Here is a 13,125-nt window from a genome sequence, read left to right as displayed (position 1 = left end):
GATCGAGTAATAGAGAGACAGGGTGAGTCGATAAGTACTACTATCTATAATAACTCGTTACCTATTGGTTGTATCAGAAAATGTTTTAATTAATTATTTAGCATTTTAAGGGACGCATTGGATGAATGCAATTTGATTTTTTTATACCTTTTTTTGAAACATTAATGACTATATGATCAATGCATCTTTTTTTTTTAATACCACCACGCTATAGGGCGCTGAATTTGTTCTTCCATCGACAACAACGTGGTAATAAAAAAAGACGCATTGACTTTGTAAAAACTCAAGATCACCTTGAAATCTTAAAAAAAAAATGTATCCATTCGATGGGTCCCTTAAAATGCTACATAATTAATTACAACGTTTTCTGATACATCCAATAAGTAACGAGATAATATAGATAGTAGTTTTTATTGACTCATCCTGTATATACATGATGTCCCACGATAAGTGCCGTTTAATATAACTACTGAACGTAATTCGACAAAAATGCGAGGAGACTTATTATCATTTTTTATGTAGAATGTCACCGTGAACAAACATTTTTTTACCTACAACTGTCAATATCATGCTTAGGTCGTCTCGTATTTTTTAAATGGTTTTTTAAAGTATATTCGCATGTCTAAAAATATCGGGGACATGCCAGGTGGTCAAACTAATTGATCCACCCTGTATATAAATCGCAGAAAGAAATTTATTTTAAATATACAAAGTTAAGCACCAGTCAACCACTTCGACATTAAAATTTAAAAAACTTTTTAAAGTAAAGTTAGTTACTTTGCTCTGAACGGTTCATATAACAGTAGTTTTTTATTTCTGATATGTTTGAAATAATTAATCTGGTAATGGTGTTAACCTGTACGATTAAATACTTGTCATCGGTGGTAGTAACGTTACCGTTAAACAGTCATGGTTTCACAAAGTCTGAATAAATTAGGAAGGCTTGCGCAACAGGCCAACAAGTCGAGTAATCATAGAATTTACCGTTGAAGCTGATACTGTAATCACAAGAGTCACGAATCGTATCAAAACTTTGTTTATCAAGCACCACTACGAATTCCCACTGTACAGTGGCTCCTTGTGTCGTTCCAAAGAACCACTCGTCGGTCGAGACGCGCGAGCAGATCAAATTTTTCGGATACAGTGGCAGCCAATTAAAAAGTTCGTTACTCGGAATAAAGAAGATACGACATCGAGACCGGCTCGCCGACGAGAAGTTTTAGTTGGAAAACTAAGAGTTAATTTGGAAGAGGGCAACGCCAACGAGACAAAACGCGACAACGGCTTGCATTCAACCGCCCTCGAGAATATAATTAAGTGCTACGCGTTAATGCAAATTGCTTCGTACCAGTAAGTTCGCGTTATTCATTTACCCAGTCATCTAAGTTGCATTTCAATGCGATCGTTCCTGAAACTAGAGATTTTTAATTGTTCTAGAAAATAGTTCCTTGGAATTATAATGAAAATTTACCCGTTACTGGTATTATTTATTACTTAACGGACAAGAATTTAAAAGTTTTATGCAATAAATTATTATGCATTTAATTCTCAATATGTTGAAAAATTCTATTACAAATAAAGTCAATATAAACGTAATAAAAATTGAGAATTCTCTGTAGATATACGGGGGGTTGGTTACTGGTGTCAGAAACTTCAAGGAACGGTTCAACATGGCAACATAAAACAAAAATCAAGAATGACGAAATTGTGTTTGAGGTTTCGTTTTCGAGTTATCAACAGGTAACAATTCGGGCCAGAAACGCCTGAAACCAGGCAATCTGCGTATAAGCAGTAAGCGTAGGGTACGACAGTTACAGCGCGTACACTGGCGTCCCTTGAAATCCTTTCAAATAGTATTCTTTCTGATTTAGAATAAGCCGTGTATGATGTTTCAAGAATCAGTAATTAATATGGCGAACTTGTATTAAGAATGTCTCGTTATAATAGAAGGGAACGTCGAGCGGATTTAAAAAATATGTAAAAGTAGTTCTTAAAGTAACAATAGAATAATTTCCCTATATAATAAATTTTTTACTTTCATTACGATTTATGATTCGATCGTTATAACAGATATATCGAGACCATTTCCGCTCCGTTTCATCAGCCATTAAGCACGATACTACAATGTACCACGGAGAAGTCCTCGATACCATTACTGAGAAACTAAGCAAATGTCCTTTTTGTTGAAGCGTTTAATCATATCCTAGTTCGCAGATGTGTTTCCGGAAATTAATTCCCGGCTGGTTTCACAGTTAACTTGCAACACGTTCGCGATTGACCGAAACTTGGAAATAGTCGTAATTTGTTGTACTGAACGTATCACGATTCCAATTTCTCGTAGCAACTAGAACATTGTAACATAACGTACAATGCTTCTGATATGAACTCGAAAGACAAATGCTATTCTACAACTTGAATATATCGAATTAACATATTTTATTTCCTACACTTCTATTGAACATTATATGCATTTTATTAAACAATGAAAGATTAAATAGACTCTATACACGTTTTTCACTGAAATACAAGTGTTACATTTATGTTATATTCATTATGTAGTTATTAAATTATTGTTAAATAGTATTTTTTAGCAGAAACTTACATGCATCTTAAATGTCCATCCTGTATACATGTGGAGGAAATGGCCGAATTTATTTGAAATTAATCCTCTACTTTAATTAATTTTAATGTTTAACATAATTGATTTTATTGTTATGTTAGATAGTATCTTGATACGAGTAGAGTACACTATGTAATTTTGTAATACTGAACGGAGCTATGTTAATAATTTTCATTCATAAAAGTGACGTTAAATAGTACCTATCAGTAAAATCGCTTCTTTCATGTGCAACGAAATAATAATAGAGTTTATGTTTTTATAATTTTAAATCCAATTTATTGAACCTTGTAAATATTAAAGTTCCGTAATATAAATGATTTCTGTCAGGACTGTGAAAGTATATATGTTTAAGAACCGTCGATTTGTATGTAGTACATGGAAATAATTTTGCTCATCTAGTGTGAGGAAATATTGGAAATTTTTCATTCGAAGAATCTAGTAACAATTGTAAAACATTTGCTTCTATTTTGTATAGATACGTAACAGTCTTTAAAAAATCAGTTAGTTTATGGTGATCGCATTATTTATCCCACTTAACAAATTTAACAACATTTGTTTAATTTTCCTTTCAAAACAAGCTTCGTACATGTAGCTTGTCAGAGTTTCTGTGCAGTAAATTATCTGATTTTAGTGCGTTAAGACAAATGTTCCTCAAAGATGAAGTATCTTCTTCATGCTAATTTCATTTCCCCTTTCATTATGTAGCGACTCTTTACTATTCAAAATTCTTACCCTTGCTGGTTTGTTCCTTTGAAGGAAGCTTAGAAAGGAAACTTCTGTATACCACTATATACCCTCTTGTGAGGGAGGTAGTTATTCTTCTTTTAAATTACATTAAGACTTTCCCGAATCTCATCTTTAATTATTTTATCATATTTGAGCTCATACTCGCTGACAAAAGTTAAAGAACAAAACGGTTCACCAAGGACTATGTAATACGTGTATTTTCTGGCAGCACTCGTGCATATAATGATGCGAATAAAATGCAAGAAACATGTACTCTTTAGTTTATTCATGAGAGCACGAACAATTGGAGCATTGACGTGTTGTAGGTATCAGAACAAAATCCATTTTCTATTAATGGTAAATTCAGAGCATGTCTCAGTTATTAATTAACGAACTAAATCGGTATCGATGCAAACATTATTGCGACCATTTTCCCTATATTTTCATTTTTCATTTGTTTATATGTTTAATTGTCCATATACAGTTAAAAATTGTTAGTAAAGACGTCAACACTAATGCCATCTGTCACCATAACGTAATAAAGTTGCAGGTTTTAATAACCTTTTTCTATAGCCTAGATCTCTTTCCATTCGATTATTATTTATACTTTTATTCGGATCAAATTGTTTTACAAACAATCTCGTTCAAATTAATAACGAAGTGTGTACTACAACAATATATGTATATTCTTTTATAGAAATACTTGAGATTTCATTATTACTAGAATGTGAAATCTTATAAATTGTAATCTTTTAATGTCTAATTTTATAAATCTCTAAAACACCTAGAAAATTGGATGACGTTATGTGGTTAAACATAACTATATTTTAAGAAAGTTATGATTGCCTAAAGTTTGTGCAATAAAAACGCGAGAATTTTTTGAAGTAAGAGCACATCTTCTTCAGTACTGAATTTATTCGAACTTTTGACCCATACCGTATTACACCCAATCAACATTACTGCACTATAGACGAATGCTTGAGGAAGCAGGGCATGAGGGTTGAGTGACTTTTCTTGCTAGCGATATTTTTGTCCTCGAACCAGTTGATTAAGGGCACTAGATGTTTTCTGAAATTAAGTGCCGAATGAAGTAAAAAGCGGAAGTTGAAGGAACGAAAAATTGCTGGACACATTTATCGTTTCCGGCTACGAGCTCTCTATAAAGATAGGAGAAGAAGCAAATAAAAGTAAGATGCGGGAAATTGAAGGATTCTGAATTTTACTGATAATACGTTGTTGCGAATTAAATATAATCGTACAAGTGTTGTCCATAAATATCATGCATGTACTGTGAATTCGGAAGCCATTGGAATTTTTGAAAAGTTATTTCATATAACGATGTTTCTTTTATTATATTTCGGGAAGTATATTTCTATCGAAGCAATTTGTAAATTTAGTATACGATTTACTCCAACGCTATAAGGAGAAAAATGTTATATGTATAACAATTTTTAGTATTAAACTACAATAATAGTATTTTTAACTGTGATTTAATATAACTAACGTAGAAAAATTAATTAAAATTACAATATCTGTATCGTTGCATTACAGTTTTTTCCCATATTTCCATAAATCATTTCACATTGCCCGAAATACAAAACTATTTAACGTCGGATCGTTACAAAACTGGACCGTCTTTCTTTAATTCCTTCGAAACAACGGGGCTTCTTCTAAAGTTTAAATCGGAGTTTGAATTTGTCCCATTTCGTGACCGGTCATTTTCAATCCTGAAAAGGAAGTGGAGGAAACCGGGAGAGGAGTTAGAGAAAGGATTAAAACAAAGGAAAGCTTCGACAGAAAGTTGAAAGAGGAGTTAGAAGATAGGACAAGAGAAATTGATAGAATGGAAAGAGAGAGATCTCGAAGTCTGGTTACTAAGAAAATCGAAAAGAAGAGTCTAGAAGAGGAAAGAGCTTAGCGACAGACACTGACTATACACAACGAAGTAGTTAAAAGTTATTTAGTTTTATATCAAACGAAAAGCCGCTTATAAGATATTAGGGACCTTTTAGCCAAATCAATAGACTTTATTGGCATTGGGCAGATAGTCCATTTTGAATTGACAAACATTTTGTGATATAACTCAACAAGAAATAACAGTATCAACCAAGAAACTTTCTAAAAGTAAAGCATAATAGTTTCAGTTTATACAAAATAAAAGAGTACACTCAAACCTGTTTTTGTGCGGTCCTTTTCTGTGCGATTGTTTTTTATGCGGTATATAAAAAAAATGTCCATCAAAATGCATAATATGAATAAAAAATAATAAAAGTCAACTCTGAACGAGTGTGACGTAGCATCTTCAAGCGATAAAAGTGATTTTGAACTAGTTCACCGCAAGAAAATCCGCGATTTTGACTACCAAGAATAATTTTTATATGTAGATTTTGGAAATTTTTGTATGGGTAATATATAATGTAAAATAAAATATTTTAAAATGTTCCTATGTGTAAATTAATTATTTTCTCCTGTTTGGAAAATCAATTTCTAGTTACATCGTGAGGTTTTGAATTCTTTCGTACGTGAGACTTTTTGTATACGGTCCCTATTCATCGCATAAAAAAATTCTTTTTTAAATGTGTTGCGAACAATATTTTTTATAGCTACTTATAAAGTTTAGGAATCTTTTCTTTTGTGCCTTCTCTTTTATGCGGTCTGTATCCCCCGTACAAGAACAGGTTAGAGTGTACATCTCTAAATAGTTATTACTAAATTTGACATACGCTTATACGAAAATCGGTACATTCAGACCCACTCTATCCTACAGTACCGTTACCCAATGTGGTCGTTTAATAGCTATCGAGCTGATACGACATGAAATAAACAAAGGAAAAGAAGAACAATGAAGAAGTGATATTACCAGTAAAACTTTCGTTAGTTCCCGGCGCGTAAGCCAACGGAAATTGTCGATGCGTCAGAAAGTCGGAACACCAGAGAACGAAAAAATCCACATAGCAACGATAATTCGATAAGCTGCTTCGTATTCCCATTCGTTCCTCCTATGAACGTTTCCCTCCATTTCGCGTCCACCTCCATTTTCGTTTCTCTCCGCTTCCTCCTTTTTTTTTTGTAATATCCACAAAACTCATAGACTTCCAATCTGTTTCGGTAATAACCAGGGTAAACGATCGGACGTGACGTCACTCGGGTTCGAACGCCGGTAAACCCGGGCGGTTTGAAATTGTCGAACTGTTGGCTCGCGTGGGCTCGGTGTTCTGGTATTTAAAGGGGACAACGTTAAACCGGCCGATGCTATGGCCATTACACGTTAATGTTGGACTTTGTTTGCCTTAAAAACTGATGCTCGCCAGACCCCTCCCCCCAAACTCTCTCCAGTTTCGCCCTTTCGTTCTCGCAACCGTTCCCACCGACCCTTGTTGCTTCCGCGCTTATTTTTTCCCTCCGTTACCCCGTTTCCCATCAAACGGGTGTATCAGTCGCATTCTGCACGCCTAGAAACCGGGGCACGTTTTATCGGGAACTGTTCAGGCGTGAAACACCCTCCCGCCGTTACGTTTTGTATTTACTGAAGGGACGCAAGAAGGCCGCGAACTTTATACGTTTTGCTTAGAATTTTAATGTTTAACGTCCCCCGATTAATACGTCCGTTTGAACGTCTACGGCCCGTCTGATCTTTCGTTTCATCCGCGGAGAGGGGTCTGTTTATTTACGAACATGGCGCCAGCAGCAGTCGGTGTACAGAGGTCGCGCCACTTCAAGCGGTTGGTTGTTCGGCAAATTTCAAGCTGGCTTGGCAAATTAGTTCCCCGGATTAGCAAGTTAATTACGGCGAGTCCTTTAAAAAATAGAAACACATACACGGTTTTCCCAGACGGAAATAACTTGGTTAATTGGATGACGCATTACGAGGAGCCTTTATCGCTTTGGAAAATTCGTGAATTCGTAGTCCCCTTTCCGCCTCGAAGTATTGATCGATCAAGCACACGGGCACCGGTCCAAGAAGTCGCAGTAAATCGTGCAAATTAATTCTCGACGACAATTTTCGATCGATCGAGAAAAATCACAGAACCGAAATACCGGAGTTTCGCGACGGGATTACACGCTCGTAAGAACTTTTAGTGTCTAACCGGTTAAATAATGTACACTCATGAGCAAGCTCGGCAAGCAATATGGTAAATTTATATCGACTACTGAAATAAATTTTAAACCGAATGTTAATTCGACAGAAATTTCAGTAAGTCACGAAAGAAGTGGTAGGAGGCCCTTTCTCTAGGGTAAAAAAAGAAAGGACCTACCACTTAGTCTCGGGAGTTATTGAATTTTATGTCAAATTAACATTTGGTTAAGGGGGTATTTGCTTTTTTAATTTTGAAAAAATCAATTTTCCTTTTTTGCACTTTCTTAAAGTACATATCTTTGAAAATATCTGTGACAGAGGATATGCCGGAATTCGACCGGAATTGCTGACTAAATGTAAGCATCTCACACATGAAGTATAAACGGTACAAAAACTTTAATCGCGTTTTTCTCGAAACTATGTTTTCTGACATGGCTGACATGATATCTTAAGATCTAGCTGTCCGATTGACTCGAAATTTGGAGAAGTTCTTCAGCAGATCTGTCGCTATAGCCAGTACGAAAATTTTTAAGAAATCTTAATTTTTTCTAATTTTTTATTATATTAAAAACAAAAAAGAGAGCTAAAAAACTGAATTTGAATTTTAAAGTGTCGCCATTTTTTTAAACAATGAGGTATTTCATCCCTTGAGGTACGGGCTATAATCACATTTATTCTGAAGAAAATGGCACCTCGTTTTTTTATTGCAGTCCACTACAACGGCCGGAAACATGTCAGCCATCATACATGTTTTTATAACATTACATTTTTCAATGACACGTACCTGCTACAGTTCTATGTATTTCGGCTTGAAAAAAATATATAATGTAATTTAAAAAGTATCGAAGCCCATAGTACACAGCAGTGTTGTGATTTAAAAAAAAATCCCAAAAAAGCCCTAAAAAATGACATTTAGAACGCAAATACGCCCTTAAAATTTATTTCAGTATTTGGAATAAATTTACCATGTGGTTGAAGGCCTTTATCCCTACGTCACTTTTTCTCCCAACGAAAATCAAGTTTGCTTGTCACTGTATTCGAGGCGCAAGAGGCGGAGGGAACGGCGCTGAAATCAGGGGAGATCACTATCATCGCTATCGTCACCGTCGCGACCATTATCGCTGTCTCGTACTACTGGGCCGTTTCTACCCTCGACCGCCTAGAAATGTGTAGTATTTGCCCCCCGGTAATTATTCGTTTGTCGACGGCGGCCTTTCAAAAGCGTAACCGCCGGGCCACGTCGCATCGGTCCGTCGAACTATTAATTACATCCTCGTGCAGCGTTTGCAATTTTCTTGGCCTGGTTTTCCGTTATACGTGGCGGGACATTTTTGCTGGATATATTGATTGCGAATGTTGCTACTCCTATACGCCGAATGGTATTTCGCTGATTGCATGCCAACACAAATTGCATTAACCCGTTCTTATTTTGGCTCGTGCTGCGGTGATATTTTTCCGGGGCTATTTGAATTCTTTTCTATTTTGGAAAGTGTTCTTCGCTTTGTACAAAGCGTACAGCGATTTTGTTATCGTTCGTTATTATTTAGAACAGCAGATAATTTTAAGCATATATTCATTCAAATGCATCGTGGCATTTTAACAGGAAAATTGTTCAAAATAATTCTCTCATGATTCCACTCAAATCCGTCTATAATAACTTCCACGAGTTTTTCGTGACTTCTAACGCGTGTTCTTAGTCTTTCTGGAAATCAGTCCCAGAACTATTGGATTACGTCAAATTAGATGGTCTATGAATAGAGTTATAAATATTTACAGCTGATTATTATTGTATAATTTTTTAAATAATTCTGAAGGACGTGTAAGGTATGTTTTTTCCACTTCGGCATTATTTTTCATAAAACTAACACTGCTTAACACTAGAACTATCAAGCAAGTCAAAATGACTTTTCAATGCACTCTTACAACAACGATTGAAATGTTACGACAATACGTTTTCTCAGACCGTTTGCGCCTTTTATTACGATATGAAGGTGAAGCAATTAATCAATTTCTAAATTTCTAAATTTTCAAAAGTTTTTCTATATGCGTCTATCGTCGGTAGTTCTAGTGTTAAATAAATCAGTAAAATTCAATTTTTCTCAAAATGATCATTTATCCAGAGACTTTTGGGCGGGTGTGTAAATATTGTATTTGGTGTACAAGTCCTCGCTAGACGAAGTATCGACAACCATTAATGTTTCGTTTTATGCAGGACAGTTTCTGACTGCCGAAGTTCGAAGTAACTAAGTTACCGATTCGATGAGAACGCGGCACGCCATAACGCCTAATGTCACGTTAATTTTGTTAAGTACTTACCGATCGTAGTCAGCACCGTGAGAGAGTAAAGGAACGCCTTGGCGAAGTTCCACTCGTACTCTGGGACACGTCGTTCGGTCACAGGATCGCTCGACGAACTTCCCACGTAGGTACCGACGTTTTGGGTCGTCATCATGTCCTCGGTGATCCTCTTCACCAGTTGATCCTGAAAACGTGCGATTTCCTGGGCGGCCAGCCTCGTCCAATTCTCACGGTAAAGGACGTTCAGGCTCTCCGTAATTATCCATATGTTCTCGACGGTTTTCGCTCGGGCCTCGTTATTAACCTTGACATAGAACAAGGTTTTATTAAGCGTATGAATTTCGATCCTTTCCTGAGAAATCGAGACTCCTTTACATTATGTGGAGATAAGTAATTGGAGATTTGGGATTAGTTGGGGTCTGCGGGGATTCGAGCTAGACGGATTCGAGGAAGGGTAGTATCTTTTCTGCGCAGGAGTCCTTGCGGAACGAGTTTCACTTTAAAGAACGAAGAAACTAGATGGGGACGGTTGATCGATAAAACTTCGTTGAAACGACCGCTAACGCCAGAACGCACGGATAATTCGATTGACTTCGGGTTGAGTGAGGTCATCTCACGTAGGAGAGCGGGATCAAACCGGAGATGTTACGATAAATCGAGATTTACTTTTGCCGGCAGAGTTTCTTCCGGTCCGTTACGTTGGAAAAGATGGAACGCTCGTTATGTTGGAAAATATGGAAACGCTCGTTATCTTATCGAGAACAGGAATTTGATGAAAATAATGCGTATTGGAAGAACAATGCACTCTGGAAAAATTATATAGGTTTTATTAGGTAGTACTGTTTTGAACTTCGTGGTTTTGCATCTTTTCGAGCTTGTATTTGGAGAAACTAATAAAAGTTTATTTTCATGAGTACTGTTTTTCGTTGTAAATAATGGAAAGAGATATTTATAACTCGGAAAGAATAAATTATTAACGGCGATATGTAACTTTATCGCAGTTTCTGTTTTAGAAGTAAGAATGTTATAAGAACTTTCGCGTAATACTCTTTCTTTGCTCGATGAAATATTTGTTAGACTTTATATTTTAAAACGATTCGTTTCAGTTGAAAAAATATGGATAGGTCTAAACACGTAAAATAATTAAGGGAACTTTGAATTTATGCGAGCAATTGCAATTGGATTATTGACTCATTTGCTTAATTTTCAGTTTGACTGCCATTGAAATGAAAATAAAATTATGGAAATCACGCCTTTCTGAGTGCAAATATGAGCAATTTGAACGAAATTATAAAAGATATTAAGGTGGCCTATTTCTGGTGGACTACCGTGTATACACCTCCGCCACAAAGTATACATAGAACGAAAAGAAAAGAAGTATAAAATTCACGATTGTTCCGTTCAAACTCGACAAATAGAGAGTACTCGACTTCCACTGCAGCAATTCGATTAAACAGAGGTTTATACTCTATCCCGCGGAAATGAATTGTCGTAGATCAAGTGATAAAAATTCAGGCGACACAGGCGGAAGTGCGCAACAATAGAATAAATAAAAAGTCAAAATCGAGAATTGTAAAGTACAAAAAACGAACCAACAGTTGCACACCCACCTGCTTTAGCCAGGCGCTGGTGTTCCGCCTGGTAGGCTGACCTCCCGCTATTGTGGTAGCAAGTGTCCTTTGTTGTACACCGACATCGGTGCCGCCTTCAATGGCGAGGAAGATAAAGCTACCGAGCAACGTGTAACCCACCAGTAGAGCGCATATCCCGAGGTTTATAATAAAACCCTTCAGGAAGGAGTGCTGGCTCGCCTTGTCCGGCACACCGCCGAAGCAAAGACACTTTACTTGTCTCGATGGATGCGTTTTCGAGCGGTCCGACGTAGATCTCTTCAAGGAGGACGTGTTGCCATTATTCGCAGGCTTGAAGCCCTCGTAAGCCCTGTAATGTCTCGCGTTGTCCTTCTCCATTCTATTTTTCTCCCGGTCTCGCCGGATCACCCAGTTCTGTCGTCTGACTCACATTTGTCGAACAGTATCTTAGTTGGGTCTGTCGTTCGCATTTCTTGGACCCGGTTTCTCTCGTTGATAGGTCCGACCAAGACGCCAGGGGAAGAGAAATAGTCAGATACGAGTGGACCTCTGACCTTTCTCGAGCTACTTCGACGGATAACCTCTCGTTGCTCTCGCGTGGGTCGTTGCCGACCGTAACAAATTGAAGTTATTCGAGTTGACACGTCCTTCTTCCTATTCTTCGTCTTACTAACTGCCGTTCACTTCTTTCGCTGTCTTCTGTCGCAACATTGTCCGTGTTATCGCGTCGACGTGAATGGTGGACAGTTTCTTCGATAGTTTTCGTCGGGACCATCTTCGAGATCTTCGCGAATCCATTCGTGCCGATAGTACCTTGCTGGCAGCAGCCCTCGAAATAGTAAATTTTCCGGTGCTGGCGAGTGTCGGCTCGAAACATTCTATTGGAGCTACCAATCGTTCACATCGGAATATGTCTGTCGCGGAAACGTTTCAACATTTTCTCGACGAGCGCTGCTCCGCGCTGGAGGCAAAGGGCTGGTTGTCACGGGATCGACACCGGGATCGCAGTCACTGTCGATTTTTATTATCCTCTTAGAAAATGGTCGGTCGACGGATCGCGAGAGGATTTCCCGGGATCGGGCGTTCGATCGCGTGAGAGACGGGCGCTCCCGTCATTTTTCTGGAGGACGGCTGCTGTCCCGACTGGAACGCGGCCCAGAATTCTATGGATAAAATCGATGCTCGAGATATTCGCCGGGGATATTAGTTCCTCTTCAGGGCGAGGTTCTCTATGGACACCGGGAGGAGTCTCGGCTGGTCTCGGTCCTCGTCCGTTAAGATATTGCCCCCTTAAGGGACGCATACGCTTAAGAAATATTTATGTACGCCCGCGCGGAGTAACGTGCGCTTTTATTAAAGAATCCGCCATTATACGAGGCATAATTCCATGTCGTAAGATCGAACGAGGCGTATCGACGTTAACGTTCCTTCGAACTTCCACGGGCGAATTTGTTTCCAAGGTGGAAATTATTTACGACAATCTTCCGCGACCGGTGCAGTCTGTCGCCGATCACGTGTCACCCGAAATAATGCAACCCTTCGAACTTTATAACACGCTGGTATAATGCCATTCGACGGTTTCGCGTATCGATCAATCAAATCCGTCGGGTGGTGACACGGAGCCGAAAGCCACGTGAATTTTCCGCGAAGCACTTCCGCTGCACGGTACCGTTTTTCCCCCCTTCCCACAGTCACCAGGAAAATAGAAACTTAAGGAACAGCGGCGGCGTTGGAGTGAATTTCAAGAGTGTCTCCCGTAAGTCGCTTAAACTTTTCCGTGGTACCGGGCCGAATGTAAAGCCGAGTTTTCC

The 13,125-nt window shown here is 38.1% G+C and overlaps 1 protein-coding gene across 1 annotated transcript in view; it reads right to left on the bottom strand.

Annotated features, from left to right (window-relative positions):
- LOC107188777 (TWiK family of potassium channels protein 7-like) overlaps positions 1-11,692 on the bottom strand; it is a 72,955-nt gene extending 61,263 nt beyond the window's left edge. Inside the window, exons 1-2 of the mRNA XM_015577134.1 lie at positions 11,333-11,692; positions 9,741-10,026 (exon numbers count right to left, since the gene is read on the bottom strand). Coding sequence (XP_015432620.1) covers positions 9,741-10,026; positions 11,333-11,692 — 646 coding nt within the window. The remainder of the gene's footprint in view (positions 1-9,740; positions 10,027-11,332) is intronic.
- Positions 11,693-13,125: the final 1,433 nt, after the last annotated feature.

The sequence above is a fragment of the Dufourea novaeangliae genome, unplaced genomic scaffold (assembly GCF_001272555.1).
Source record: "Dufourea novaeangliae isolate 0120121106 unplaced genomic scaffold, ASM127255v1 scaffold108, whole genome shotgun sequence".
In the NCBI taxonomy this organism is placed as follows: Eukaryota; Metazoa; Arthropoda; class Insecta; order Hymenoptera; family Halictidae; genus Dufourea; species Dufourea novaeangliae.
This window is presented reverse-complemented; position numbering and strand designations above follow the sequence as displayed.